The 25,754-nt window shown below is 28.3% G+C and overlaps 5 protein-coding genes across 5 annotated transcripts; all 5 read left to right on the plus strand.

The window, feature by feature from the left end:
• Window positions 1–1,065: 1,065 nt before the first annotated feature.
• On the plus strand, window positions 1,066–1,346 carry Phum_PHUM269140 (4E-binding protein thor, putative; the record flags this gene model as incomplete). Its single annotated transcript, XM_002426683.1, has 2 exons — window positions 1,066–1,211; window positions 1,328–1,346. The coding sequence occupies 2 exons, from the start codon at window positions 1,066–1,068 to the stop codon at window positions 1,344–1,346; spliced, it is 165 nt and encodes a 54-aa protein (XP_002426728.1).
• Window positions 1,347–2,694: 1,348 nt separating this feature from the next.
• Phum_PHUM269150 (eukaryotic translation initiation factor 4E-binding protein, putative) lies at window positions 2,695–3,865 on the plus strand (the record flags this gene model as incomplete). Its single annotated transcript, XM_002426684.1, has 4 exons — window positions 2,695–2,716; window positions 2,853–3,087; window positions 3,717–3,728; window positions 3,814–3,865. The coding sequence occupies 4 exons, from the start codon at window positions 2,695–2,697 to the stop codon at window positions 3,863–3,865; spliced, it is 321 nt and encodes a 106-aa protein (XP_002426729.1).
• Window positions 3,866–5,186: 1,321 nt separating this feature from the next.
• Window positions 5,187–6,021, plus strand: Phum_PHUM269160 (translation machinery-associated protein, putative; the record flags this gene model as incomplete). Its single annotated transcript, XM_002426685.1, has 4 exons — window positions 5,187–5,248; window positions 5,340–5,477; window positions 5,626–5,774; window positions 5,882–6,021. The coding sequence occupies 4 exons, from the start codon at window positions 5,187–5,189 to the stop codon at window positions 6,019–6,021; spliced, it is 489 nt and encodes a 162-aa protein (XP_002426730.1).
• Window positions 6,022–8,816: 2,795 nt separating this feature from the next.
• Phum_PHUM269170 (uncharacterized protein) lies at window positions 8,817–15,372 on the plus strand (the record flags this gene model as incomplete). The annotated part of the gene is made up of 15 exons (XM_002426686.1): window positions 8,817–9,756; window positions 9,838–10,044; window positions 10,111–10,399; window positions 10,519–10,739; window positions 10,869–11,013; window positions 11,091–11,383; window positions 11,458–11,602; window positions 11,679–12,168; window positions 12,235–13,007; window positions 13,103–13,569; window positions 13,646–13,804; window positions 13,883–14,120; window positions 14,201–14,311; window positions 14,410–14,678; window positions 15,302–15,372. The coding sequence occupies 15 exons, from the start codon at window positions 8,817–8,819 to the stop codon at window positions 15,370–15,372; spliced, it is 4,818 nt and encodes a 1,605-aa protein (XP_002426731.1).
• Window positions 15,373–17,327: 1,955 nt separating this feature from the next.
• On the plus strand, window positions 17,328–23,867 carry Phum_PHUM269180 (uncharacterized protein; the record flags this gene model as incomplete). The annotated part of the gene is made up of 5 exons (XM_002426687.1): window positions 17,328–20,667; window positions 20,839–21,085; window positions 21,551–22,278; window positions 22,372–22,799; window positions 22,878–23,867. 5 exons carry the CDS (start codon window positions 17,328–17,330, stop codon window positions 23,865–23,867), a joined length of 5,733 nt encoding a protein of 1,910 aa, XP_002426732.1.
• Window positions 23,868–25,754: the final 1,887 nt, after the last annotated feature.

Raw genomic sequence — 25,754 nt, forward strand, 5'->3', positions numbered from 1 at the left:
AAATAAAAAAAAGTTGAATTTAAAATTTATTCATAGGGTTTTTATAAACAAAACAAAAACAATTTTGTTTAAATTATAATATACGCATGTAAATATAATGATAAGCCCATCGTAAATGAGTCTTTTTTTTTTTTTTTTTTTTTTGTCTTTCGCGAGACTGGCGACCTAATTGACCTTGAGAATTTTTATTTTATTTTTCCTCATGTATCAAAACAGTTTATGTATTTTTTTTTTTACATTAAATAATCAACTTTTAAGTAGCGAATAAAGCAAAAAAAAAGAAATTATTATTGGGATTAATAATTTTGTTTTTTTTTTTTTAATGACTACAACGTTTATACGTTTTGGGTGCGTGTTTTACTAGGATTCCCATAAGTTTATTAACGTTCATATCCAACAAAAGTGACATAACTTATTTATGATTAAAGCAATTTTAAGCGTTTCGTTTAAATTTTTTTTTGCTGATTTTAAATATTATTATTATTATAATTAAACCTCATTAAAATAATATTAAAATTAAATTTTTTAAAAAATAATATCATCGTAAGAGAGACAAATTTTAAATAATCAGTGAAAATACATTGGTTTGCCCCTGAACCTAATCATATAACTGCGCAGATGAATTTTACTACGAAGGTGTAAATAATTCTTTAAAAAAAAAAAAACTTTATACGTTTTAAATCGTGAATGTGATAACTTTAATAAAAATAATTATTTCCATCTGTGAAATATATTTGTTTTAAATAAACTAGTCTTTTTAAAATTTATCAATATTTTGAAAATTTAAAAAAAAAAGAAATTTTTTTGTTGTAACACAAGATGCTTAATTGAAATTTTGATTGTTTTCAAAGTTAAAAATGTGTTTTTAATTTCATCGAAGGCGTATACGCTGTGTATTTATTTTCATGCTTTTTAGTAATTCGATTCAGTGGTTTTTAACATAGTTCATATTTTCTGTCGTGCTGTTGTTGTTACCTTTTATTCAGGGCCTTTTTATTTTATTTTAAAAAAATTAGTTTTTTTTTTTTTGTACCGATAATTTAAAAAAAAAAAAAAAATTAGAAAATGTCTGCGTCTCCTGTTGCACGACAAACAACCAATTGCCAAAATATTCCATCAAGACGTGTCGTCGTTAATGATGCTTCACAACTTCCACATGATTATTCTACTACACCAGGGGGAACACTTTTTTCTACTACTCCAGGAGGCAGGTTTTTTACTTTATATCTTTATACATATACATATATATATATACACATGTTTTTTTCATTTTTAAAGGTTAAAAAAAGTAAAGTGCATAACTTTAAACAAAATTTTAGTTTTTCAGTTTGAATTCAAAATTTTAATTTCTTATTATACATATTGTATATAAGTGTTGAATTTTCTTATTTCTTATCATGATAAAACATTACTTAAATACTCGTGTTAATGTTTGGTGTTGAAGTACTCTTTTCGAAAAGTTTTACTTGCTTAAATTGTGTCTTTAGTTTTTAAAACATATGGTTAAGATAAATTAAACAAATGAAGGGATGAGTTATTGTTTTATTAAAATTATTATTAGTTGATGTTTGATTTTGAGTTTTGTACTGAAAAAGGCTCTTTTCCTTATAATTTTGTTATAATTTCCTTCACAAAGTCTGTGGGTTATATTGGAAATGAAAAAAAATTTTTCTTCGAGATTTAAAACAAGATTTTTTTTTTTTATCTGTTAAATATTTCAATATTTTAAACAAAGTATTAAATTTTTTGGTGCCATAAAATGCTTAGGAAAATGTCTTGAAAAGTTTTTTAACAATTATTTTTACTTTTATTACTAATGAAAATTGCTTGTTTAGCATAGAATAGTTTCTTTTTCATGTTGAATGCCTTGAAAAAAAAAAAAAAATATTTTTTTGGCCAACTGGAAATTTAACTGATCTTAACCAGTTTATTTAAATAAGTTGTAATAAGCTAAAAAGTTTTTGCATGCTAATAAATAAATAATAATTTATTTTATTACATGAATTATTTAGCTAAAATACTCTTGTTTTCAGATCATGTGTATTAAAACTTATTGGATTTAGCAAAATAATGAATTATACTTTTTTTATGCTTTTCTCTCTTCTTTTTTTTTTTTTTTTTTAAATAATTCTATTCAAATTTCACGGTATTATCATAACGTGAAAGACTTTTTTCTAAGAAAATTATTATTATTATTATTATTATTATTATTTAATTCTTCATGACTCTTATGTTACTTATCATTATATGAAAATTTTTAATTTCTTACTCGTGGAAAAATAACGTTTTGTATAAAACTTGAAAATTTTATTTCGATTTATTGAATATTAACTTTTAAATTTAACTTCAACGCGGGTTTAAATATTTATTTTTAGTGTATTTGTTTATTTTAAAATTAAATATATACATTTCCTCATTTTTCATTTTGAATTTTCAAAGGCGCCAAGAACGCGATATTCTGGTTCTGTTCTCTTCGTTCAATGAGGTCGTTATTTTACAGATTTATTATGACATCATTTAGAATAAAATATTAAAAAAACTTGTTTTTTTTTTAAAATAATTTCTAAGATCTTTTTTTGTGTGTGTTGCGATCATTCGGTTGCGTAATTAAGTCTATTTCGCTGCTGCGTAATTTTTTTTTTCGCTTTTATTTGCAATTCATCTCGATAGGGGTCACTTATTCCCTTGTCTGTAATGGAAAAATTACTATTTTTACGTTTTATTTCAAGGTTGAATATGTAATTTTATTTATTTTTTTTTTTTGCCGCTCTCTTGTATTAAGATAAGGTTAGGTTTGATCTTTTTTTTTTTTTTTTTTAAATTTTAAATTAACGTTTTTTGTTTTTTTTCAGGTACAAGAATAGTTTATGAAAGAAATTTTATTTTAAATCTTCGCAATTCTCCACTTTCTAGAACTCCTCCAAAAAATTTTGATACATTTCCGGACACTATGGTTAACGGGGTTTCTAATGGTAAAGCTATAAAACCAAATAATGAAAATTGCAAAAAATTAAATTCAAGCGGAGATCAGAAAGAAAAAACTGATTCATCAGTCGATGATACTCAGGAACAATTTCAAATGGACATGTGAAATTTTTAATTATTCATTTGATAAAATGAAAAAAAAAAAATGTTTATGTATGCTCCCGTGAACAGATGAAGCTAAATATGAAATAATTTAAAAAAAAAGAAAAAAAAATTCAAAAATAAAAAATTAATTATGTATAAGGAACTAACTAATCAGTAAAAAAAATTCAAATCATTTCAAAGCGATTCACAATTGTCTTGATGACCATATATATATATATATATTTTAAATATAAATTTGGTGGAGTATAATATTGCCAATTTTTAAGTGCCATTTTAATTATTAATTGTTTTTATCATGATTATGTTGATATAATTGATAGGAAATAAATAATAAATAGGCGTTTAAAAAAAAAATATTTTCAAATGTTTTTGTTTTGATATGTTGTAATTAAATGACATTTTATACATCAAATAAAATTTTTCTTATGTATAAAAGTTAAATTTTACTAATAATTTCATCCTTATTGTAATTTAAATTCTCAACAACTAATTTTAGTGTATCGTTTTTCAATTATTATTATTTTTTCACTAACTATATTTGACTCTTGTCATAACATTTTTGTCGAGTGTTGGTTCATTAGTTCATGTTTTTTAAACTACATAAATTTTTTCTATTAATTTGACAGAGTACATGAAATGTAATTATTAATCAGAATTGACTGATGATAAAAATAAAAAAATGTTTTATGATGTCAAACAAAAATTGTTTTTTAATTTTCTTAGGTTAAAGAAAAGTGTATGTTTCTCTACCGATGTTGATCTACAGCTAATTTAAAATTTTGATTAATCTACTCAAAGGAGTATATTATCATAATATTATTCACCATCATGTGATAAAAAACTTGTGTGTTTAGAAATCGGAATAGTTTAACAACTATAAATTATAGATAATACTTGATAATAAACAAAATCAATAAATAAATCTAAATTTTTTTTTTGTTACAAGAAAAAAAAAAAACATTAATGAATTTTTTTCTTTATAGTCAAGTTTTAAAAAATAAAATGTGTTTCAAAATTATTTTATAACTTATATTTGATAAATGAGAAAAATTTATGTGTGATTATGATGAATACTGTATGAAATCAAAGGCTGCTGGAAAATTTAAATCTATATAGAAAATAATTTAATAATAATCAAATGACAATAAAGTGATAAATTGATATTTGACCAAAATGTTATATAACGTAATAAAAATAACTTGGATAAAAGCTAAATTCAAAAGAAAAAAATAAAATAAATTTATAAAAATAGAAATTTAAGGGGGGGGGGGAGTATTTTGTTTTATTTTTAAATTTCCTACCTAGCAATGGTAAATATGTAATACTATAAAACTTTCCTTGTTATTGTGACATATTGTGATACAGCTTGAAGCAGTATAACACTTTTCGTAGTTATTACATATTGTTAAATTCTCATTTTTTATGACTATTCCTAAGGGTAATGGGAGAAATTCATAAATATCATGTCTATACCTATTTATATGAATTTTTTTTGTCGATAACCAAAAAGATGAATACACAGTACAAAATTTGTCGAAATAATTGCCAGTACCGTAGGTTGGAAATATATCGTTTAAATTTCCTTTTGTATGATGCATCAATAATTTTCTTTGTACTCTAAAAACCAAAAATTATTTTGAAACAGTAAACACGTGGAAAAATTGATTTTTCCACGACTTGCCAAGGCGCGAAAAAGTAGATTGTATTTTTATTAGAGTTCGACATTTATCAAATGCACGTTTTTTTTTAATTACATATAAATAATTTCCGATTTATATAATAACGGAAATAATAAATCTAATCTATAGAAAAAAGGTTGTTTAATTTCGGCAAAAGTTTTTTTTTTTTTTTTTATCAATTTAAAAGCGAGGGAACGGAGAGGAATAAAAATTGTCGACAATTAAATACACGTGCGTCCACGTTTTTTGCGTTAAATTTTTCAATTTTGTACGGACTTTCACAGATTTAAAAATTATAATGGTAAGTAAATTTATAATTTTTTGTAAATTGTATTTCGAGGTACTTTCATAAAAATATATGATTTTGGGTTTTCATTTTCATTTTAGGGTAAAGTATCAAATAAAAATGTCAATAAAATGAATAAACTTCCTCATCCCAAAGGTAGAAAAGTATCCCAATTGTCTAAAAAGATAGTTAAGTAAGTAGTAATTTTTCACACAAACGCACACACACACACACATATATATATTTTAAATTCTAAAAACTTTTTTTATTTATGAATTTTTTAGAGCAGCGGCCAGAGAAAAATCGAAATTGCGTCACCAAATGAAAGTTAATCTGTTGGGAGAAAGACTATTGTGGTTTAAGAAAAATCTAGAAGAAGTTGATATTTACACTCCACAGATGACTAAAAAATTAATTGAAAGGTATGTCAATCAATCCTTTATTTAAAAATGTATAAAATGAGAATAAATTTTAATTGTAGAAATATAATCGAGTTTTTAATTGACTATAAAATAATAACATTTTTTAATTCAATTTTTTTGTGGATTAAAATAAATTTTTATCAGTTAGTTATTTAGGGAGATTTAACGCTGAATTAGAACAAATTCAACTGAAACATTCTATTAGTAAGAGAAAAGGAAGACAGCATGCCAACAGGGAAGATATTATTAAAATGACTATCACAAACGAAGAAACAGAATATAATACATGTGGAATTGGTAAGTCATATTTTAATTTAAATATATTTATTTTTTCTATGATCTATAATTGATTAATTGTATATTGAAATTAATTAAACGATTTGTTTGTTTTTAAATTTTTGTAGAAATGGTTGATGTGTTAAATCCTGCACAACTAGACTTATTGAAAAAATGGTCTGGTGAGTTGCGATATCTTCAGAATTTTAAATTAGTCAGGTATACTAAAAAGAAATTGGAGGATGACATTAATTCTGTTAAAAGTTAATTGTTTAAAAAATAAAAACAATTGCTTTACAATAAAATTTGAAAGCAATTGAAACTTGGAACAATATTTTTACTCTAAAATTATGAATATATATTGAAAACATCAGTTTTAATTTTATTATTTTTAATTTCCAACAAATTTTTTTTAACAAAAAAAGTAAAAGGTTTTTAAATTGTAAATTTTCTTATTTGATTGAATTTAATGGGAAAATTTATTCATTTTTTCTTGAAAAATTGTTGTTTTACGATGATGAAAACATTATCATAAACACAATTAAACATATTTGAAATTATTATTAAAGTTTTATTTTTTTAGAAAACATAAATTATCAAAATTGATAAATGACATTTTCATATTTAATATGATAATTTTAAAATATAAATTTTATTAAATAAAAACTGCATATTAAATATGTTATTAATTTTAAAAGGTAAATAAAAATTTCAAATTTTATGTATTATTTATACTTGATGTTAACTTTTTTAACTATTGTTTTTATATCTTAATTTATTTTATTTAAAAGAATAACAACGATTAGTGTTTTTTTTTTTTTTTTTGATATAATATTGGTAATTTATAATTAATTATTTCTTGTAATCTTTGTTCGAAGAATGAGTATTCTTTTTTTCAATTTCATTTCAAAGTAATTAATTTTATGAAAATTTGACAAATATTTTTAAATTTTTCTGTTGATTTACTTATTATTATACTTACATAAAATACATTATTTTTAAAATCGGTTTTTTTTTTTTTTTTTTTTAATTTTATTAGTAAAATAACTCTTCAATTTAATTTTTTATTATTTACAATTATATTTTTATCCTGCATACTTTGTTATAAATAAATGATAAAAATTATAATTTTTAATGTCATTGACTGTTTTAATTTTACTGAAGTGGCAATTTTTAACGTGCCATTGTTAGTTTTAATTAAAATATTGCTATGTTTTTTAAAAAAAAATTTTCAAAATATTTGAGTTGATTTTGCATTTCTTAAAAATAATAACATATAAGCAAAATAAAAATAAGGAAAACGTTATATTTTATTTTAGTACAGCATTTATATGCATTTGCAACAAGTAATTTTAAATAATATAGATATAAATAAATAAAATGCAATTTTTAATTATTAATCTTTAATAAAAATGAGTAAAGTTTTAGTTAGAAAGTGTTAATTTTAAATTTTTCTGTTATTAAATTCAGGTAAAAAAAATTTATTGTTTATTGTTTTACTATTGTTGTTGTTGTTATTATTTATTATTTAATTATTAAAATGAAAATAATATTTTATTGTTACGCAATTATATTTTGTGGAAAATAATGCATTGTCCAATTTGATTGAGGAGTATATGTAAATATTTAAATTTAAAGCAAAACCTTTTCAATTATAAACTATTTAATTTAATTCATTTTTTTGTTTATAGAAATTTAAATTTTCCACAGAATGATAATAATCGAATTTAATTTAAATGAAATTTTTGTCACATTTTCTTCTAGGTATTATTCAATAAAAATAAATTTTTTTCTTTAAGGTTCGAAACTCAGGTTTGTATAACTTATGTTTATTTAATAATATTTTTTATGTAAAAAAAAAAAAAAATTGTTGTAAGTTGTACATTGTAAAAAGTAATTAACTAAATTTTCTTTTTTATAGATTCTTTATTCGGGAAAGAAAACATCTTGAATATATCAAGAATTAAAAATTCAAAAACTTAATTTTTATTATTGATAATTTTAAGTGAATGTAATTGATTGATTCAAATGGTCTTTTACAAAACATTTTTTATATATTTAATTATAATAGCAACTTCTTTTTTTTTCTGTCTGCTTTTCATCAATTTGATTCAAGGTATTATTTTTTATATATATTAATCTAATTGTCTACATATTGAACACCCATCATTGAAATAACCACACAAAGTTTAAAAGTTTTAAAATTCATTTGTTTTATTTATTGTTAAGTATTTTTACAAAAAAAAAAAAAATTTATTTTAGGAATAAACATCGTTTAAATAAATAAATTATTATATTTTAGGTAATCGTTTAACTTTAGGTTTCATTTTAAGTAATAAATTAACTACTCATCATAATTATTATTCGATAGTTGACGATGATAATTTATCAAGTGAAACGGAAAGGAAAAAAGAAAAACTAAAGGAAAATGATATTTTAATTAAACACCCCGAAATAAAAATTTCAAATCTTGAACGTTATCCATTTTTTAAAATTACTAAATTAAAATATTCTATGAGAAAAAAAAATTTACAAAATGTGTCGTTTATGAAATTACAAAAAATAAAATCAAAAGTTCATAAAAGATCTCTCGAATCAGAAGAAATAAATAAAAATTTAATTAATGAAGGATTTAATAATAAAATAGAAGAAAATTCACATGTTCTTCTTACAAAGGATTTATTTAATAAAAAATGGGGTGATATTAAAAAGAACATGGTCGTACACGGAAATGATTTTAATATAAAAACAAAAACAGTTTTTCAACCTTTTACAACTTTGCCTTTCACTTTATGCCTGGATAACAAAGATGAATCATTTGAAACTAAAGACTATGATAAATATTCAAATGAGGATGTCACGAACCTGAATGTTTTTAATAAATTTGTACCTGAAAAATTTAACGGAAAATCATCGGAAAAAATAATAAATAATCAAAAGGGAAAAAGCATTAATTACAAATTTGGTAATATTAAATTTAAGGATTTGGATAAAAAAAATTATAAATCAATAAATAAAAATTTTTATTATAAAAATAATGAAAAGTTAAATTTTCAAGATTCGATGCCAGATAATAATGATAAAAACGCATCCGGAATAAACTCAAGTAAAATAATATTGTCTAGCAACCACAGTTCGACTTTCTCAAAATCTGCGGTCGAAATTAATAGGAATCCAATTGAATTATTCGATGATAATAATAATAATAAATCTCAAGTAATAAATCCAGTAAAAGAAGTCGAATCGCAATTGACTGATTATGATTTTGAAAACTATAACAAACGTCCGTCGTCAAACGATTTTGAAAATGATGAACTTATGGAATCAGTGGATGGCATCAGTTTGGCAGAAGCCATGAAAAGAAAAGAAATGGATCGAAAATATTTGTTTTTAAATGCCAGAGTAATAGGAGGTTCGACAAATATTGGACTACCGTCTGCTCCTGAAGTTTCAAAATTACCGGAAAATGCTTACGAAACATTAAAAACCGGACAGCAGCTGTCATTTACTCCAAGCGGAGCCTCTCAATTAGTTTTCCCTTATCAAATATGTTTATTTGCTTCCCCCCCTCATTTTTCGTTAAAACCATCCATTCGTAGCATTGAGGGTAGAACTTTACCTTTAAGCGCATTTTCTTTGCAATCACCTTTCCTTGATAAATCTCAATATTCAAAACCCTTCGACTCATCATCATCATCATCCGGACATAATAATTTTTTAAGTTTTAACATAAATAACTATGCTAATTCTCCTCCTCCTCCTCCTCAGAGTCAATTTCCTTTTGTAAATTTTCCATTTCACGTTCCCTCACAACAAACGACGTCGTCGACTGGCTATTCTTCCATTCCCAACACTCCGCCAATTTTTTGCACAAACTTTCAACCGCCCTTGTTTCAATTCCCGACAGTCCCGGGAACGGCTGATTTCGGTCAAGCCAAATGCTTCGGTTGCGATGATAAAAAACCAGATGATAATTTATCTAAACAAAGTTCACTTACGTCAGGTTAGAAAATTTTTCTTTTATTACTTCTATAAATTATAAAAAAAATTTTTCCTTCAAATTTTTTTTTTTTTTTGTCCTTAGGATTGATCTCTCAATGTTCCGACGGTGAAGTTCCTTGCAGGGACGGATCAAGTTGTATTCCTGCATCATTTTGGTGCGATAACAAAGTTCACTGTAACGATATAAGTGACGAAGCTTTTTGCTCGTGTCGAGAAAGAATAGCAGAAGGAAGGTTATGCGATGGGTATTTCGATTGTCCCAACGGAGAAGATGAAATCGGATGTTTAGGTAAGTATTATACTCTACTCGTTTATTAAAAAAAAAAAAAAATTAATTTAATTATAATTTTTTCAGATTGTCCGAAAACGGCTTTTAGTTGCAACGATATTGTAAGCCCCGATTCATGCATTTCTTTAAGTCAAAGATGCGACGGTGTTAGAGATTGTGCCACCGGAAGCGACGAAACCGATTGTTCGGCTCTTTTTTATAAAATGCACGATAATAATTATTTTCACGTATCTTATTTAAAAGGATATTTACATCGTAATTGGAAAGGCATATGGTATCCTGTATGTGTGGATGTTCAAAGCGACGACGAATGGGCAAAAGAAGCGTGTTCCTCGGATCTGGGATACAGACCATCGTGAGTTTAATTTTTTCATTTTGTAATAACTTCGAAAGCCTTTTTTATAATTATATTATTACTCCGATTAATTTTTAATTTTAAAACGAATTATTTTTTATTTTTATCGTGCATCGCAGTTCAGTCAAAGTGAATTTCATGTCCGTTCCCGAATATTATAAAGGGCCTTTTATTGTTCGCCTGGAAGATGGAACGCATTTGTTGCAGGATCATTGCAAGGGACATTTATCGACTTACGTTCAATGTCCCAAAATAAAATGTGGAACGAGAGCGGAATTTTACAGTTTGCAAGAAATCGAAAATCGTTTCAAACGATTCGATGAAAAAACTTTTTTTATTAGTAAAAGTTCCGCCGTTCAATCAAAAAACTTTTCGGATATCAAAAATGTTTCCGTCGAAAATAATTATAAAAGAGATTTATCAATATTAAAAAACTATACAAAATTTAACCGCAGGCCTAACAGAGAAGAAACTGGAAGGGTAGTGGGGGGTAGAGAAAGTGAACCACGTGCTTGGCCGTGGACCGTTGCAATTCATAAAAATGGCGGATTTTTATGCGGAGGAGTAATTTTAGACGAAATTTGGATTTTAACGGCTGCTCATTGCATGGAACAGTGCGTATAAATATATGGGAGTGAATTTTGAAACTTTTTTCCCCAACAAAACTCCTTAACGAAAAAATTATTTTCAGGTATTGGAAAAACTATTACGAAGTCAGAGGAGGAATGCTTAGAAGGTTTTCCTTTTCATCAATGGAACAAGTTCGGAGTGTTCGCGATGTTATTTTACATGAAAATTACAATCCAACGATCATGAGCAACGATCTCGCTTTGTTACGATTGCAAAAACCTTTTTATTTCAATAGATGGGTGAGACCTGCTTGCCTTCCTGGTTTTCGCGGAAACCAAGGATTTTTTTTTCCTGTTCCTGGCACTCGATGCACTGCTGTTGGATGGGGAGCATTAAAAGAACACGGGATCGATGGTCGGAATCTTTAATGTTATTTTCCTCTTTATTTATTTACGTCTCATTCATTAATAACGTGCATTCATTCACAGCTGATCAACTTAGAGAAGTTGAAGTTCCTATACTGAAAAGTTGCAAACACAAAGAAGATTTGGCCGGAGCAGAAATTTGTGCTGGTAAAGCCGAGGGAGGAAAAGACACCTGTCAAGGAGATAGTGGAGGTCCACTACTGTGCAGGTAAACAAATTTTTATTTCGTATCATAACATTATTTGCTATAATAACATTATTTAAAATTAATTTTTTATTTTTAGAACTTCGAAAACGTCATTTTCTTGGTACGTGGCAGGGATCGTAAGTCACGGCGAGGGATGTGCCAGACCGGGAGAACCGGGAGCTTATACTAGAATAGGTTTATTTCTGGATTGGATAACAGCAAACGCTCGTGATTATAAAGTACCTGCCATTAAACCCATACGAGATTGTCCGAGCTTTCGTTGCAACTCTGGTTCGCATCTATGCATTCCGTATAAGTGGATATGTAACGGATACACGGACTGTTTAGAAGCCGAAGATGAAAAAAATTGTACGACTGATATTTATTATGATCAGTATTTATCGCAATTAAATTTAATTAAAAAAAAAAATGCGGAAAATTCGGAAAGCATCAACGAGGAACGAGAAATCATAGAAAACGGAAATCCAATTAAAAAAAACGATAAATTTGACGTCGATGATGCCGCATTAAAAGTTACCGAAAATTTGTATTCATCGCAAGACGTGAAAAATTTTAAATCCAAAAGAGTTTATACTTTTGACGCTATAAAAAATAATAATAATAATAATAATAAATTTTCACTTGAATCAGAGATTAGGCCCGTGGAAATAAACGGAAATCAATTTTCGGAAAATATTCGCGGTGAAGAAAATTATTATTTTTATTGTAAAAAAATATCACAATCGATATTAAAAAAGCATATTTGCGACGGTGTAAAAGATTGTCAAGACGGTTCGGACGAATTGGATTGCCCTTGTTTGACGAATATAGAAAATTACAAAATTACATCCCATCAGCCGAAGGAAAAACAAACGGAAGATGATAGTTTTCTTATTAAAAATCACTCGAAAAACTGTTTGGACAAAGAATACGAATGCGAATTAAGCGGAGAACGTTTGCCTCTATGGGAAAAATGTAACGGAATAAAAAAGTGTCGCTTTGGAGAAGATGAAAAAAATTGTTATTATCTTTTAGAAAAAAAAAATTTTTTTTCTAAAAATTATCAACGAGATTCGATAAATAAAAAAGGATTTGTCGTGATAAACAAAAATGGAGTGAAAAAATTTTTATGTAAAGAAGAAATAATTAATTTTGATCAAGAAGACGGAAATAAAATTTGTTTGGATTTAGGATGGATCGGATGTAAAAAATTCAGAAATTTTACAATATCTACCAATTGTACGGCATTTTATTTATCATGTATAAACAGACCAGAAACATCTTTGGAATCTTATCGTCGTCCTCAAGGACAATATTATTTTCCATGGAAAGCATTCATTTATTCGGATGGTGTCCTCATTTGCACTGGAGTTTTAATTGATTCCAAATGGGTTTTAACGTCTTCTGCCTGTTTGAAAAATATAGAGTGAGTGTCCAAAAAAATCTTTTTTAACGAATCCCGATCGATCGATTGATTCAAGTAATTTTTATATATATATAAGAAAATTAATTTTGTTTTAGATTATCAAAAAATTACGTGTCCGCAGCATTTGGCATAGAAAAAACGATAAATGATGGAAATAATGTTCAAATAATTAGAATAAACGGTTTTAAAATTTTAATACAAGAAAATGTTGGACTTTTACATTTGGCAGAAAAGACAATAACGACCAAATTTGTTCGTCCTGTTGGATTAATTAAAATTACTGAGTCCGATACAGATTCCGATCGTGATATTTGCGTGAGTTTAACTCATGAAAATTCCCTTTTGGCAACTATTAAAAATTGTCCTAAATCATTTACTTGTTATAAACGTTTGACGTTGAAAAATTTCACGTGCAAATCTCGAATCGGTGTCATAGTTTGTCAATCTCGCGTCGGATGGTACCTATCATCGGTATTTGAATTAGAAAAAGAAAATTGTGATTTTGAAAATTTTAAATTTAAAAGTTTACAATATCACTTCGATGCCATTTCTGATGTTTTGGGTAATTATGTGGTTTTTTAAAAATATTATTTTTATTTATGTTCTTTCATTTATTTAAATATTTAATAAAATTTTAGATGAGAAAATGGAAACAATTGTAGAGCCCAGTTGCGACGGTTTTCGATGTCCGATCGGTTTATGCATCGGATTATCAAATTTATGCGATGGATTATTAAATTGTCCAACTGGAAAAGATGAATCAATTGAAAAGTGTAAACCTCGAACGAAAATCAATGGTTGAAAATTCTTTTTTTTTTTTTTTTACGTTATAATAATAGTATGTGATAAATTTTAAAATTAATTTTTTTTTTTAGAGTGCGACGCATCGGAGCTTAAATGTCAAAACGGTTTGTGTATATCGAAAAAATATTATGCCGACGGAAAAGACGATTGTGGTGATAACAGTGACGAACCAATTAATGGTACTTGTCTGGAATATCTACGATTAACAGCTCCAAATAAAATATGTAACGGAATAAGAAATTGCCTGGATAAAACGGATGAAAATTTAATTTTTTGTAATTGTCATAATAATAACCATAAATGTCGAGGGTAAATAAAATATTTTTTTTTATAAATTTTATTCGATTCCAAGTTTAATTTCCTTGTTTATTTATTTTTTTTTCTTCCAGGACGAATAATTGCGTACCTTTAGATTATGTATGCGATGGTGAAAAAGATTGTCCTCAAGGAGACGACGAAGAAGGTTGTTTGAGTGGAAAAATATTAAAAAGCGGTATCACGTAAGTCCACAAACTGTATTTATTTTAAATTTTTTTTTATGAAAATGATTTCACGTTTTTCGTGTAAGAATTTATTTAATATTTTTTTTTTTTTACAGGAACGAATATGAAATTCTTCGTAATTCTTACGGTAAATGGCATAACGTGTGCCTACGGTCGGAATCCGCGGAAAATTTAAAACTTTTATGTCAGGATTTGGGTTATAAAAATTTTAAACTTGTTCGCGAAATAAATCGAACAGTTTTAGAACCTCAAATCGATCCATTTACTTGGGTTAATCTTAACGAACGTACGAGTATCGCCCTTAGGGGGGATAGACCCCTCGTACAAATCCTTGAAAAAAATCAATTTTGTAACGTAGTTCAGTGTAATTGATTCATATTAAATTTATTTATCATTATTATTATTATTATTATTATTATTATTATTATTATTACACGCGCACGCGAGTTCGCGATTTAAATCCGTCGATTCCAGGTTTCAAGTTTTTTAAAATCCTAAAAAATCTTTTTTTTCCGATATGCTTGAGGTAATAATTATTAATTTTATTGTTTCTAATGATTTTTTTTCCTTTAGATTTAGTTATAGGTTAGTTTTTTTTGGAGTTTCCAGAGATTCTGTAATAACGGTAATTAATTTTTTTTTTTTTTTCCTTCCATTTTCACCTTTCACATTTTTTTTTTTTAATTAAATACTTTTTTTTTTTTTGGTTCTATTGACGTTGTATATTAATAATAATTTTTTTTTTTTTTATACTCATGCGTGGTTAATTAAATAATTATATAATTACGACGGAAATCTTTACGTGGTCAATTTTTTTTTTTTTTTTTTTACTGGAGAAAAACAAAAAGGAAAACAATAAAATATGATTGTTTTTTTTTTTTTTATAGATGAAATTTAGAAAAACCAGTTATAAGGAAAATAAAAGGAAACCACGAAAATCGTTTTACGGAAAAAAAAAAAAGTTTTCCAGTTTGATTTTTTTTACAGATGAAGAGTTAAGTAGACGAAAAACTGGAATAGACTCGAGGATTCATCCAACCGTTACTTTAATACTATAGAAAGAAGGATGTTTCAGTTGCGACCGAGACTTGGTTGGTTTTGTTTGTTGAGTTTTTAAGTTTATTGTTATTTATTTATTTGTTTACTTATTATCATTATTATTATTTAAGTATGAACGTAGGTATCAAGCGTTTGTTTTGACATTTTTCTTTTTTTTCTTTTTTTTGTCGTCGATTATTATTAACGTATTTATTAAGTAAAATTTTTTCAATTCGGTGAAATTAAAAAAAAAAAAAAAAAAAAAAAAACTTTTGAAATTTTTAGGATGATAATTCGTTGGGATTTCTGTTTAAAAAAATGATAATTTTTTGTACAAATAATTTGAAAGTTAAATCAATTTAAAAACGAGAGAAAGAAAAAAAAAATTTTTTTCTTTACCATCTTTTTAGGAGTTGTGGGTGGGTGGGTAGTTGGGTGGGAGTGACCTGAGATTTTTTTTTTTAAATGACATTTTGTTCCCTTTTACGCACCGGCATCTATACAACAATCAAATAAGTTATTCTAGAAAGTTGTCAGATGATAATTTAAAATTTCATTGTATTGTAATTTTTTTTTAACTCAACTCTTTTTTTTTTTTTTTTCGGTTACTTAGTCAGTCGGTGAGTTAATGATTAATGTTAAAAAATATTTTCTTTCTTTTTTTTTTTAAATTATATAGAAAATTTAAAAAAAGTCAAAGGTAAGATATCACGTATAAGGATATAAGTGAACGGGGGGGCGTGGGTGGCGGGGGCGGAGGGGGGGATATAGACCGTAATGTCAAGGTTTTAACTACTTTCAACAAGAAAAAAAAAGATGAACTAATTAATTGTTACCGCGAGATTTAAACTTCTCGTTTTCATTTATATTATTTTTTTATATGAAAAAAAAACGGTTGAAAATTATTATAAAAATTAGGGTTTTTTTTTTACTTGAAAGTATATATTTATAGAAGGGTGTCACGCATCAAAACTTCTTAATTCGGATACTTGAATCCCCTTTTATTTTTTACCATAAAATTTTTATGTATTAATAACAAAAGAAAAATTTTGAATTATTTTTAAGTTTAAATTAAGTATAATTTTTTTTTGTTTAAGAAAATTTTGTCGAGGGATTCATATTTATAAAAAATCGCGAGTCGAATTCATTCATTAATTTAAAAAAAAATTACGCAATAATTTTGAAATTTTTATTTATTATTCTTTAAAAAAAAAAAAAAAAAAAAAACGTTTTTTTCACTTTCGTTAAAAATCATAAAGAAAATATCAAGGATTCACTTTTTTTAATCCGAATACCGAACTTGTTTTTTTTTTTTTTTTAAACCCGAGGGCAAACCATGAAATCATTTAAAATTTTTTTTTTTTTTAATTGTTTGTTTTATTGACTGGATGAAATTGATGGATGTATCGATTAAAAAAAAAAAAAAAAAGAAATCATTTAAAATTTTTTAACAAATTTTAAATAAAAAAATATCAAATAATAATAATAACTTGATAATATTTACACGAGTCATTACAATCAATTGCATAATTATTAATTTATTATTATTATTATTATTACTACTCCCTTTTTTTGTTTGTTAAAGGTAAAAAGAAGAAGAATGAAAAAATAAATATAGTTTCGAAACGACCGTGAAATCAGGCTCACGAAATTACTTAATATATATATACCATCTGTATGAAAATGCCAAAGTTGAAAATTATGGTTCAAGTTTTTTGCATTTTATCATGGGAATAAAAAAAAACAAATAAAAAAAAAAAAACTTTTCAATTTGTTAACATTTTCTCAATAAACTTTCATCACGTATTGTACGAATTACCCTAAATTGAAATACAAAAATTATAATAATTTATATTTAAATTTTGAAATGGAAAATGAACGTAAAATACATATTCATTCAAATTCAATGATTTCAATTTGTAAATATAAATAATATTTAAAATTTTTTTGACGTGATGATATATAAATATGAAACATGAATGTTTGCAACAATAATTTTATTGATTGCCGACGTGGGAAAATCGTCTGCTATCGAGAAAGAAAATTAAAAGATACAATTTGTCAAAAGAAAAGTCAATTGAGAAATAAAAAAAGAAAAATAAGGGAAATTAAAACAAAAAAAAGAATAAATTATTTTATTTTTGGTTTAATCACTCAATTGATTATTGTTCTCGATTTGTGTTCCGCCGTGGTTGGCGGTTACGTTAATAATCCTCCGAAATTTCTTATCGATAATCAAACCGAAATCGTTCTCAGGCTCAAAGAAGGTATCGAAACTCCCGTCGGAAGTGTTATCTACACTGTCAATGGATACGACCAAGATGGAGACACTTTGACTTTTGGCATCAAAGAAACCATCGGTAACGAATTAATTAAAATAGAACATGTGAAAAAAAATTCTGCTAATTTGATATTGAAAAAAGAATTGGATAGAGAAACGAGAGAGGAATATGGATTGATTCTCACTCTGACGGATGGACGGTTGGGAGATGGAAATTTCATAACGCAAAGTCTTCTCATTCTCGTCGAAGATGTAAACGACAACGAACCTGTTTTCAAACAATTTCAATCGACTTTGGTATTACCCGAAAATAGTCCACCCGGCGTCGTGCTCACCGTCGAAGCTACCGATAGAGACGAAGGCACCTACGGCCAAGTCGTATATCGGTTGAAAGATTTAGACGGAGATGATTCAACGTTTTCTATTTCCACCGTCAACGGAAAAGGTGTTATTAAATTAATTAAAGAACTTGATTACGAACAAAAAATTTTGTATCAACTTCAAATTCTCGCGATGGACAGATCCAACACCGAACCCGTAAATACGGGAACTTCCACGGTCGTCATCAAAGTCGAAGATGTCGAAGATCGTCTTCCAGAATTCGTGGCCGTGTCACCCGTGGGGAGAATAAGCGAAGACGCCGAAATCGGAACTGAAGTGATGCGAGTTAAAGCCATCGACGGAGACCGAGGAATAAACAATTCAATAGTTTACTCCATAACAAAAGGATCGGAGGAAGATTTTGAAATAGATTCAACTTACGGCATAGTTTACACTGCAAAAAAATTGGACAGGGAAAGCTCTTCCAACAATGGAGCCTACATTTTAGAAATTACCGCACGCGAAAATTCAAAAATTATATTTCCACCGCCTTTCACAAAAACCGAAGTCACGATCATCGTATCGGACGTGAACGACGAAACGCCCACGTTCAGAAATGATTCTTATAAGGCTGAAATTGATGAAAATGCTCAGATGAATACTCCCGTAACTTTTTTCGATGGGTTTTTCCCCGAGATCTACGATCACGATCAAGGGAAAAACGGAACGTTTCGCGTTTTCACTGAGGGAGACTTTGGAATATTCGAAGTAACTCCTTCCGTTATAGTTAACGAAGGTACGTTTTTGATTCGAGTGAAAAATCCCGAAAGGTTGGACTACGAAAAAGTCACGATTTTTAATTTTACCATATTCGCGAAAGAAATAGTGGAAGTGAATCCGAAACATGGCTCGGTTCCCGTGACGATTTTCGTGAGAGATGTCAACGACAACATACCGCGATTTTCAAAAAACTCATACAGGATTTCGGTTCCGGAAAATTCTAAAACGGGTAAAGTTATAGCTTCCGTGCGAGCCGTGGACACGGATTCGGGAAATTACGGTACGAAAGGTATAAGGTACACGGGTTTGGGAGGAAGCGTCGCCGAATATTTATCAATAAATTCTATAACGGGAGACATAAGTGTCATTTCTCCGGAACCTTTATTCGACAGAGAATTTATAGATCGTCACTACGTGACCGTGGAGGCCGTAGACAACCTCGGAAAAGGCAATCGGAACACTGTTCAAATAATAATTGACGTTGAAGACGTGAACGACAACGCTCCGAGATTTCTTCAAACAAAGTACGAGGCTCGCTTACAGGAAAATCACATAAATTTTGAAAGACCTTTGATCGTCGAGGCCAACGACCAAGACTTAAATGGAACCGATAATAGTAAAATACGGTACAGGATTAAAGAAGGACACGAAAAAGATAATTTCACGATAGATCCCGTTTTGGGATTGATTCAACCAAAGCATCACATAGATTTTGAAAGGCTCGCAATTCGAGACAAAGAGTACGATCCGAAAAATTCTGTTATACCGATAAGGCTGTTGGTCGTAGCTCAAGATCACGGAACTCCGAGCCTGTCGTCCAGCGTGTTCGTGACCATTCACGTGACGGACATGAACGACCACGCTCCTACTTTCGAAGATATGAATTACGGCGTCACCGTTCCCGAAACCGTGCCACCCGGAAGTTCTATTTTTCAATTGATCGCCACCGATAAAGACTCTTCGTCTCCGAACAACGAAATTGTTTACAAAATAAAAAAAGGACCCAAGGATAAGTTTGTGATAAATCCAGAGACGGGAGTGATCAGACTCGCACCGGGAGCATCCCTAGATCCCGATTTAACGTTTCCTCCAACGTTTCAATATTCGCTCACCGTGATAGCCGAAGACGGCGGAATCGGAGTCGATCAGCTTCACGAATCAGTTGAAGTCATCATTGACGTTGAAGACGTCAATAACAAAATCCCCGTTTTCAAAGAACCCGGCGTGATCAAAATCAAGGAAAATTTGGAACCTGGAAAACACATTTGCGACATCGAAGCAACGGATCCCGATCACGATCATAATTTAAAATTTACATTTGATAAAAATAACTCGGAAGCGAGAAACGAAGAGGGAACCATCGTCAAGCAAGGAGATGTGGATTTCGTTGATTTTTTCGATTTGAATCCGACAAACGGAACTCTGAGAGTGAAAAGAATAATCGATCGGGAAAAAATTGAAATCATTCGACTGGGTATTGTATGCGAAGACACCGGAGCCATTGGAGACGCGCAAAAAGCATTTACAACGTTGACTGTTTTAATAGAGGACGAAAACGACAACAGTCCGATGTTTAAAAAATCCGTATATCGCAGATCCGTGGCTGAAAACAGCAAGAACGGAACGAGCGTAGTGAACGTGATTGCCGAGGATCCCGATAAAGACAAAAGTATTACTTATCACATAGAAGGTTCGGATGACGTCAAAAATTTGATCAGTTTAGACTCGGAAACTGGAGAAATCGTCGTCTCTAATAAAATAGACCACGAACAAACATCTTGGTTGAATTTTTCCGTCGGAGCAACGGATTCGGGGAAACCTCCGAGATCTTCATTCGTTGACGTTCATGTTCAAATCCTAGACGAAAATGACAACAATCCAGTTTTTATTAACGATTTTGCCAATTTGACAATCATGGAAGATGTGAAACCAGGTAAGGATCTTTTATCAATATTATTATTATTATTACCATGCTCGGCAAAGGACACAAAGTCTCGCGGAATTCGGATTCCGTGGATTTTGAAATTTTTGGTCGGTGAAGTGCCGAAGTGGTTATAGGCATCATTTTTTATTATTCAAACCGATTTTTTTTTTCGCGAGGAAGGAAAGGAAATAATTCGAATCGAAGCCAAAGATGCAGATTCGGGAGAATATGGGAAAATAACATATTTATTGGATGGGATTTCGTCACAGGGAAAATTTAAAATCGATTCAACATCTGGAATTCTTTCTGTCGTGGATTTTTTAGACAGAGAAAAACAAAATTTTTACTCTTTGATGATAGAAGCTTGGGATAATTATCAGTTTGGATATGCAAATGGAGAAAGTAGAAATGCTTTCCAAAGAATCGGGTAATAAATTTTTAGGTTTTTTTATCTTTCACATTTATTATTATTATTATGGTATTAATAAAAAGGCTCCTCGTTTTTGCAATAATAATTTTACTTCCCTTTTTTTTTTTTTTTTTTTCGTGGGCATCGTTTCCGGATTGGTCGATTCTCGATCCGAGTGTTGTTATTTTAACAATTGAAAAAAAAAAATTATTATTATTTTCACCTTCAATTTTATTTAACAATTCATTATTTACAATGATAATAATGATAATTATTATTATTCGTTTATGCGGTTAAGCCGTTTTTACACCATTTTTTTTTTACTTTCTTTTTTATTTTTTTTTTATTCCCACGTTATTCAAAAAAAAAAAAAAAATTCAGAATCACATCTCGGACGTTTTACTACTATTTATTTACATTAGAAATTGTTTTAATTATTAATCACGAGGGGATCCCATTGTTAAAAATTAATTTGAATTCCAGAATCACTGTATCCGATGTAAACGATGAAACTCCAACATTCGAACCTCTTCCTCCGTGTACTTTTATCAATGAATACCACGATGTGAAAGATGCTATATTAATTATAAAAGCCAACGATAAAGATGATCCACTCACTCCGAACGGAAAAATGAAATTTTCTATCGTCGAAGGAAATGACGATGATCTTTTCTACGTAACCGACATTGATAATGGATCTGCTAAAATTTCCGCTTCAAGACGCTTAAAAGGATCTCACGGAAATTACACTTTGACTCTTCAAGTTAAAGATTTAGGTTATCCTCCAAACGTTGCAAAAACTCAAGTTTCCATTTGCGTTATAGATTTTAACGACAATGCTCCCGTGTTTGTTTATCCGGGTCAAAATTCAACCGTTAAAGTATTTGAAAATGCAACCGTGGATAGTCCCCTGATTAAAGTTACGGCAACTGATGATGACATGGGAGATAACGCTGCCGTGAGATACAAATTGAAACATGATCCTTTGGGCGATTGGAAAACATTTGATATAGACGAAATAAATGGGACTTTGTTTCTTAAAAAGCCTTTGGACAATGAAAAGCAGAAGATTTATCATTTGAGAATTCAAGCTTACGATTTAGGAATTCCAACATCTTTATCATCGGATTTGGATTTGATCGTTTACGTGAAAAACGTTCACGATTTTCCACCGCAGTTTTTAATAAACGAAATGGAATTGAATTTCACAGGTGACGAATTTCGAATTGAAAACATATATCCTATTACTTTTCATTGTTTTTTTATGACGATTTATTTTGTTCTATTTTTTTCTCTCTCCACAGAACATTCTTCTCCAGGAGCAGAAAGAAACGTTCTGGTGGGTACGGTGGATAAAGACGACACCGACTACGATGAAAACGATGGCGATGGCGACGTCGACGAGGGAGAAAACAAACAAGTCTGTTATTTTTTAGTTGGAGGAAACGAAAAGGGTTTGTTCCTTTTAGATCCTTACAAACACGAATTGACTGTTCAAAAAGAACTCGATAGAGAAGAAACAGAAGAACACGTTTTATTGGTCAAAGCAACCGAAGATTGTCTTAATCCACCTTCTAACGTGAGCTCACACGACAAAAATGATAAAACTATTCTCAAAGTTCTCGTAAAAGTAAATGATATTAACGATCATTCTCCAAAATTTATAAAGAAAATATTTACTGGAGGAGTAACAACAAACGCCGATTTTGGAACCGAACTAATTAAAATTAAAGTGAGCAAACATAAAACTATTTTAAAAAATAATTTTCATTTAAATTTTTAATTAATTTAATTTAATTACGAATTTCAGGCTTTGGACTTGGATTCGGGAATAAATGGCGAAGTAGAATATTATCTCGTTAACAGCACTCAATCATTTTTAGCAGAAGGGAAAAAAATTGATCGTTCGGAACCTTTTTTAATTGATAAAAAAACCGGGTCTCTTTTTCTTAATTTTTATCCTCAAAAAGACATGAAAGGTTATTTTAAACTCACCGTCATGGCGAACGATTCGCAAAATCTTCAAGACACGGCTCACGTTTTCATTTATTTGCTAAGGCAAGATCAAAGAGTTAAATTTGTGCTCAGGCAGAATCCGATAGAACTCAAAGAAAAATTAGAAAGGTTCAGAGAAGAATTGAAACAAATAACGGGTACAACCGTTAACATAAACGAACTCAAAGTCCACGAAAACAGAGACGGGAGTGCGGACAGCACGAAAACGGATTTGTTCCTCCATTTTGTCGATAGAAAAGACAATATTGTCATCGACGTGCAAGACGTTCTCAATATGATTGATCGAAACATTGAAAAGTTAGATTCGTTATTCAAAGATTATAACGTTTTAGATAGTCAACCAGCAGAAAGTCAAGAATTAAAATCGGACATTATCAACGCATACGTTCCTTGGTTTATATTTGCTCTCATCGTTCAAGGAGTCATTCAAATATTCGTATTGTCCCTCTGCATTTCACAAAGGTCGAAATATAAGAGAGCGATAAGAGCAGCAACGGCGACGGCGTTCGACTCGGATCAGACGAACATAGACAGCATGACCGGACACGTACCAAATACTAACATCCACAGCGTCGAAGGATCCAATCCCATTTGGATGAAAGGATATGAAAATAATTGGTACAAGGAAGATGAAGAAGAAGGAGAAGAGTTTACGTGTCAAACTTCAGAAAAAGATTCACTGGATAACAACGCTGTGAATATTGTCAAAGGAAAAACAGTAGAAGAAGACAAAGGAAAAGAAAACAATAATATCAACGGTAAAAATATAAGTTACGTAAGGTAAGTAAAACTTTAATCAAATATATATAAAAATTTTTAACGGATTCGTAATCATTTGATGCATGCGTTAACGTGAAATTTTTTAGTTTTACAAATAAAATAAACACGGAAGACAAGGATAAAAATACGGAAGAAAAACAATCAAAAAATCTTTACCAAACTTTAAATTCGATGATTGATTTTTCATTGATTCCGAAAAAAATGGAAACAACGGAATTATAAAAATTGATGTAAGTTTTTTTTTTTAAGAAATTAAAAAGTACCCGAAGCAGTGAAAAAAAAAAAAAAAAAAAATACGATTTTGAAATACTGACTGACTGACATTATTTTTAAATCACGACTTGAATTTTTCTTACTGTCATTTGAAATTTATTAAAAATGTTTTCCCCCTCCCCCCCCCAAGTTTATAAAGTGCGCGGGTATCAGAACCATCTTGATGAGAACAGTTAAAAAAACATTTTAAAAAAAATTTTTTAATAACTTTTTCAACGTGAATATTATTGTTTGTATAAAACTCATTCATTGAATAATTTTTTAAAGCCAAATAAAACAAACTTTTAAGTTTAAAAAAAAAAAAAAACAAAAACAAATTTTTTGTCCCAAATCTATTCAAATAATTATTCATATTATTCATTTTTCAAGTTATTTAATTGTTTCAAAAGTTTAAAATAAAATTGAAAACAAACATTTTTTTTCACAATAATTTTATCCATTACATTAAATAGTGGATAATATAAAAAATTTTTAAAATTAATTTTAGTTTTAACTGTGTCAATGTATAAAGGTTTAGCATGTTCAAATGTGACAAATTACGTTTTAAATTGTAATTTGTAAAAAAAAAAAAAAAAAAAAAAAAAATTTACATACATCACCACTTTAATTGAATGTCTTAGACATTTTCAAATAATCATAATTATTTACAAAAACAAAAAAAAAAACATTTAATTTAATTTATTTTAATTAGGAATTTCTTTAGTAATATTAGGTAGCCTTATGACAAAAATGAGACTAAAAAAAAATTTACGAGTCATGAAAAAAATTGAATACTAAAATGAGAACCATAATGACATTTTATACCGGTCAAAGATTGTTAAATTTCAATATGTAATTATAACCAGACAAAATTTTTTTTAATTATTTCAATTGACTACTAGTAAAAAAGAAAAAAATTATCATTTCCCTAAATAATAATAATACTTGAAAAAGTAAAATAACAATTGTTACTAATTCGCAATCAAATTTTAATACTGTAAAATTATTTTATTCACATTAATTATAATTTGCTTATCATCATTTACATGAGGTTTAAAAAAAAAGAAAAAAAGAAAAAGATTGAATTTAATAAATAATAGTACTTTTATTGCACTTTTAAATGATACAATATAAACAAATATACTTATACATGTTTGGTTCCTAATTATTATAAAACAATGGTTATAAGCAAACTTTATTAATTATGGTTTTAAGAAAAATTTATATATGTGTATATAAAGGTTTCATTCTCTACGCATAAACAACGATTGACTATTAATTAGTTAACATTTGCAAACTCTTTGCGTGTGTTGAATGATTCCAACAATCATTTAATCAATTCACAGCAGATCACTGTTATTTTTATCGTTTTGTTTTTTCTTTTCAAAATATTCGTACAACTCTTTAAAATCTTCCGGTGAAGAAGGTTGAAAATATTTGTTTTTAGTTTGCTGAGCCCAACTTTCAAATATCTCTGGTTGGTTATAACAATGGAAAACCGCGACTGGAAACATAACGTATAAAAACATTTTGGCAACTTCAGCTTGCCAGGAACCCATATTAACTAAAATTTATATATATATATATTTAAAAACAGTAAAAAGTAATAATAATAATAATAATTAAACAATTAAAAAAT

The sequence above is a fragment of the Pediculus humanus genome, genomic scaffold (genome assembly GCF_000006295.1).
Source record: "Pediculus humanus corporis 1103172107644 genomic scaffold, whole genome shotgun sequence".
Classification (NCBI taxonomy): domain Eukaryota; kingdom Metazoa; phylum Arthropoda; class Insecta; order Psocodea; family Pediculidae; genus Pediculus; species Pediculus humanus.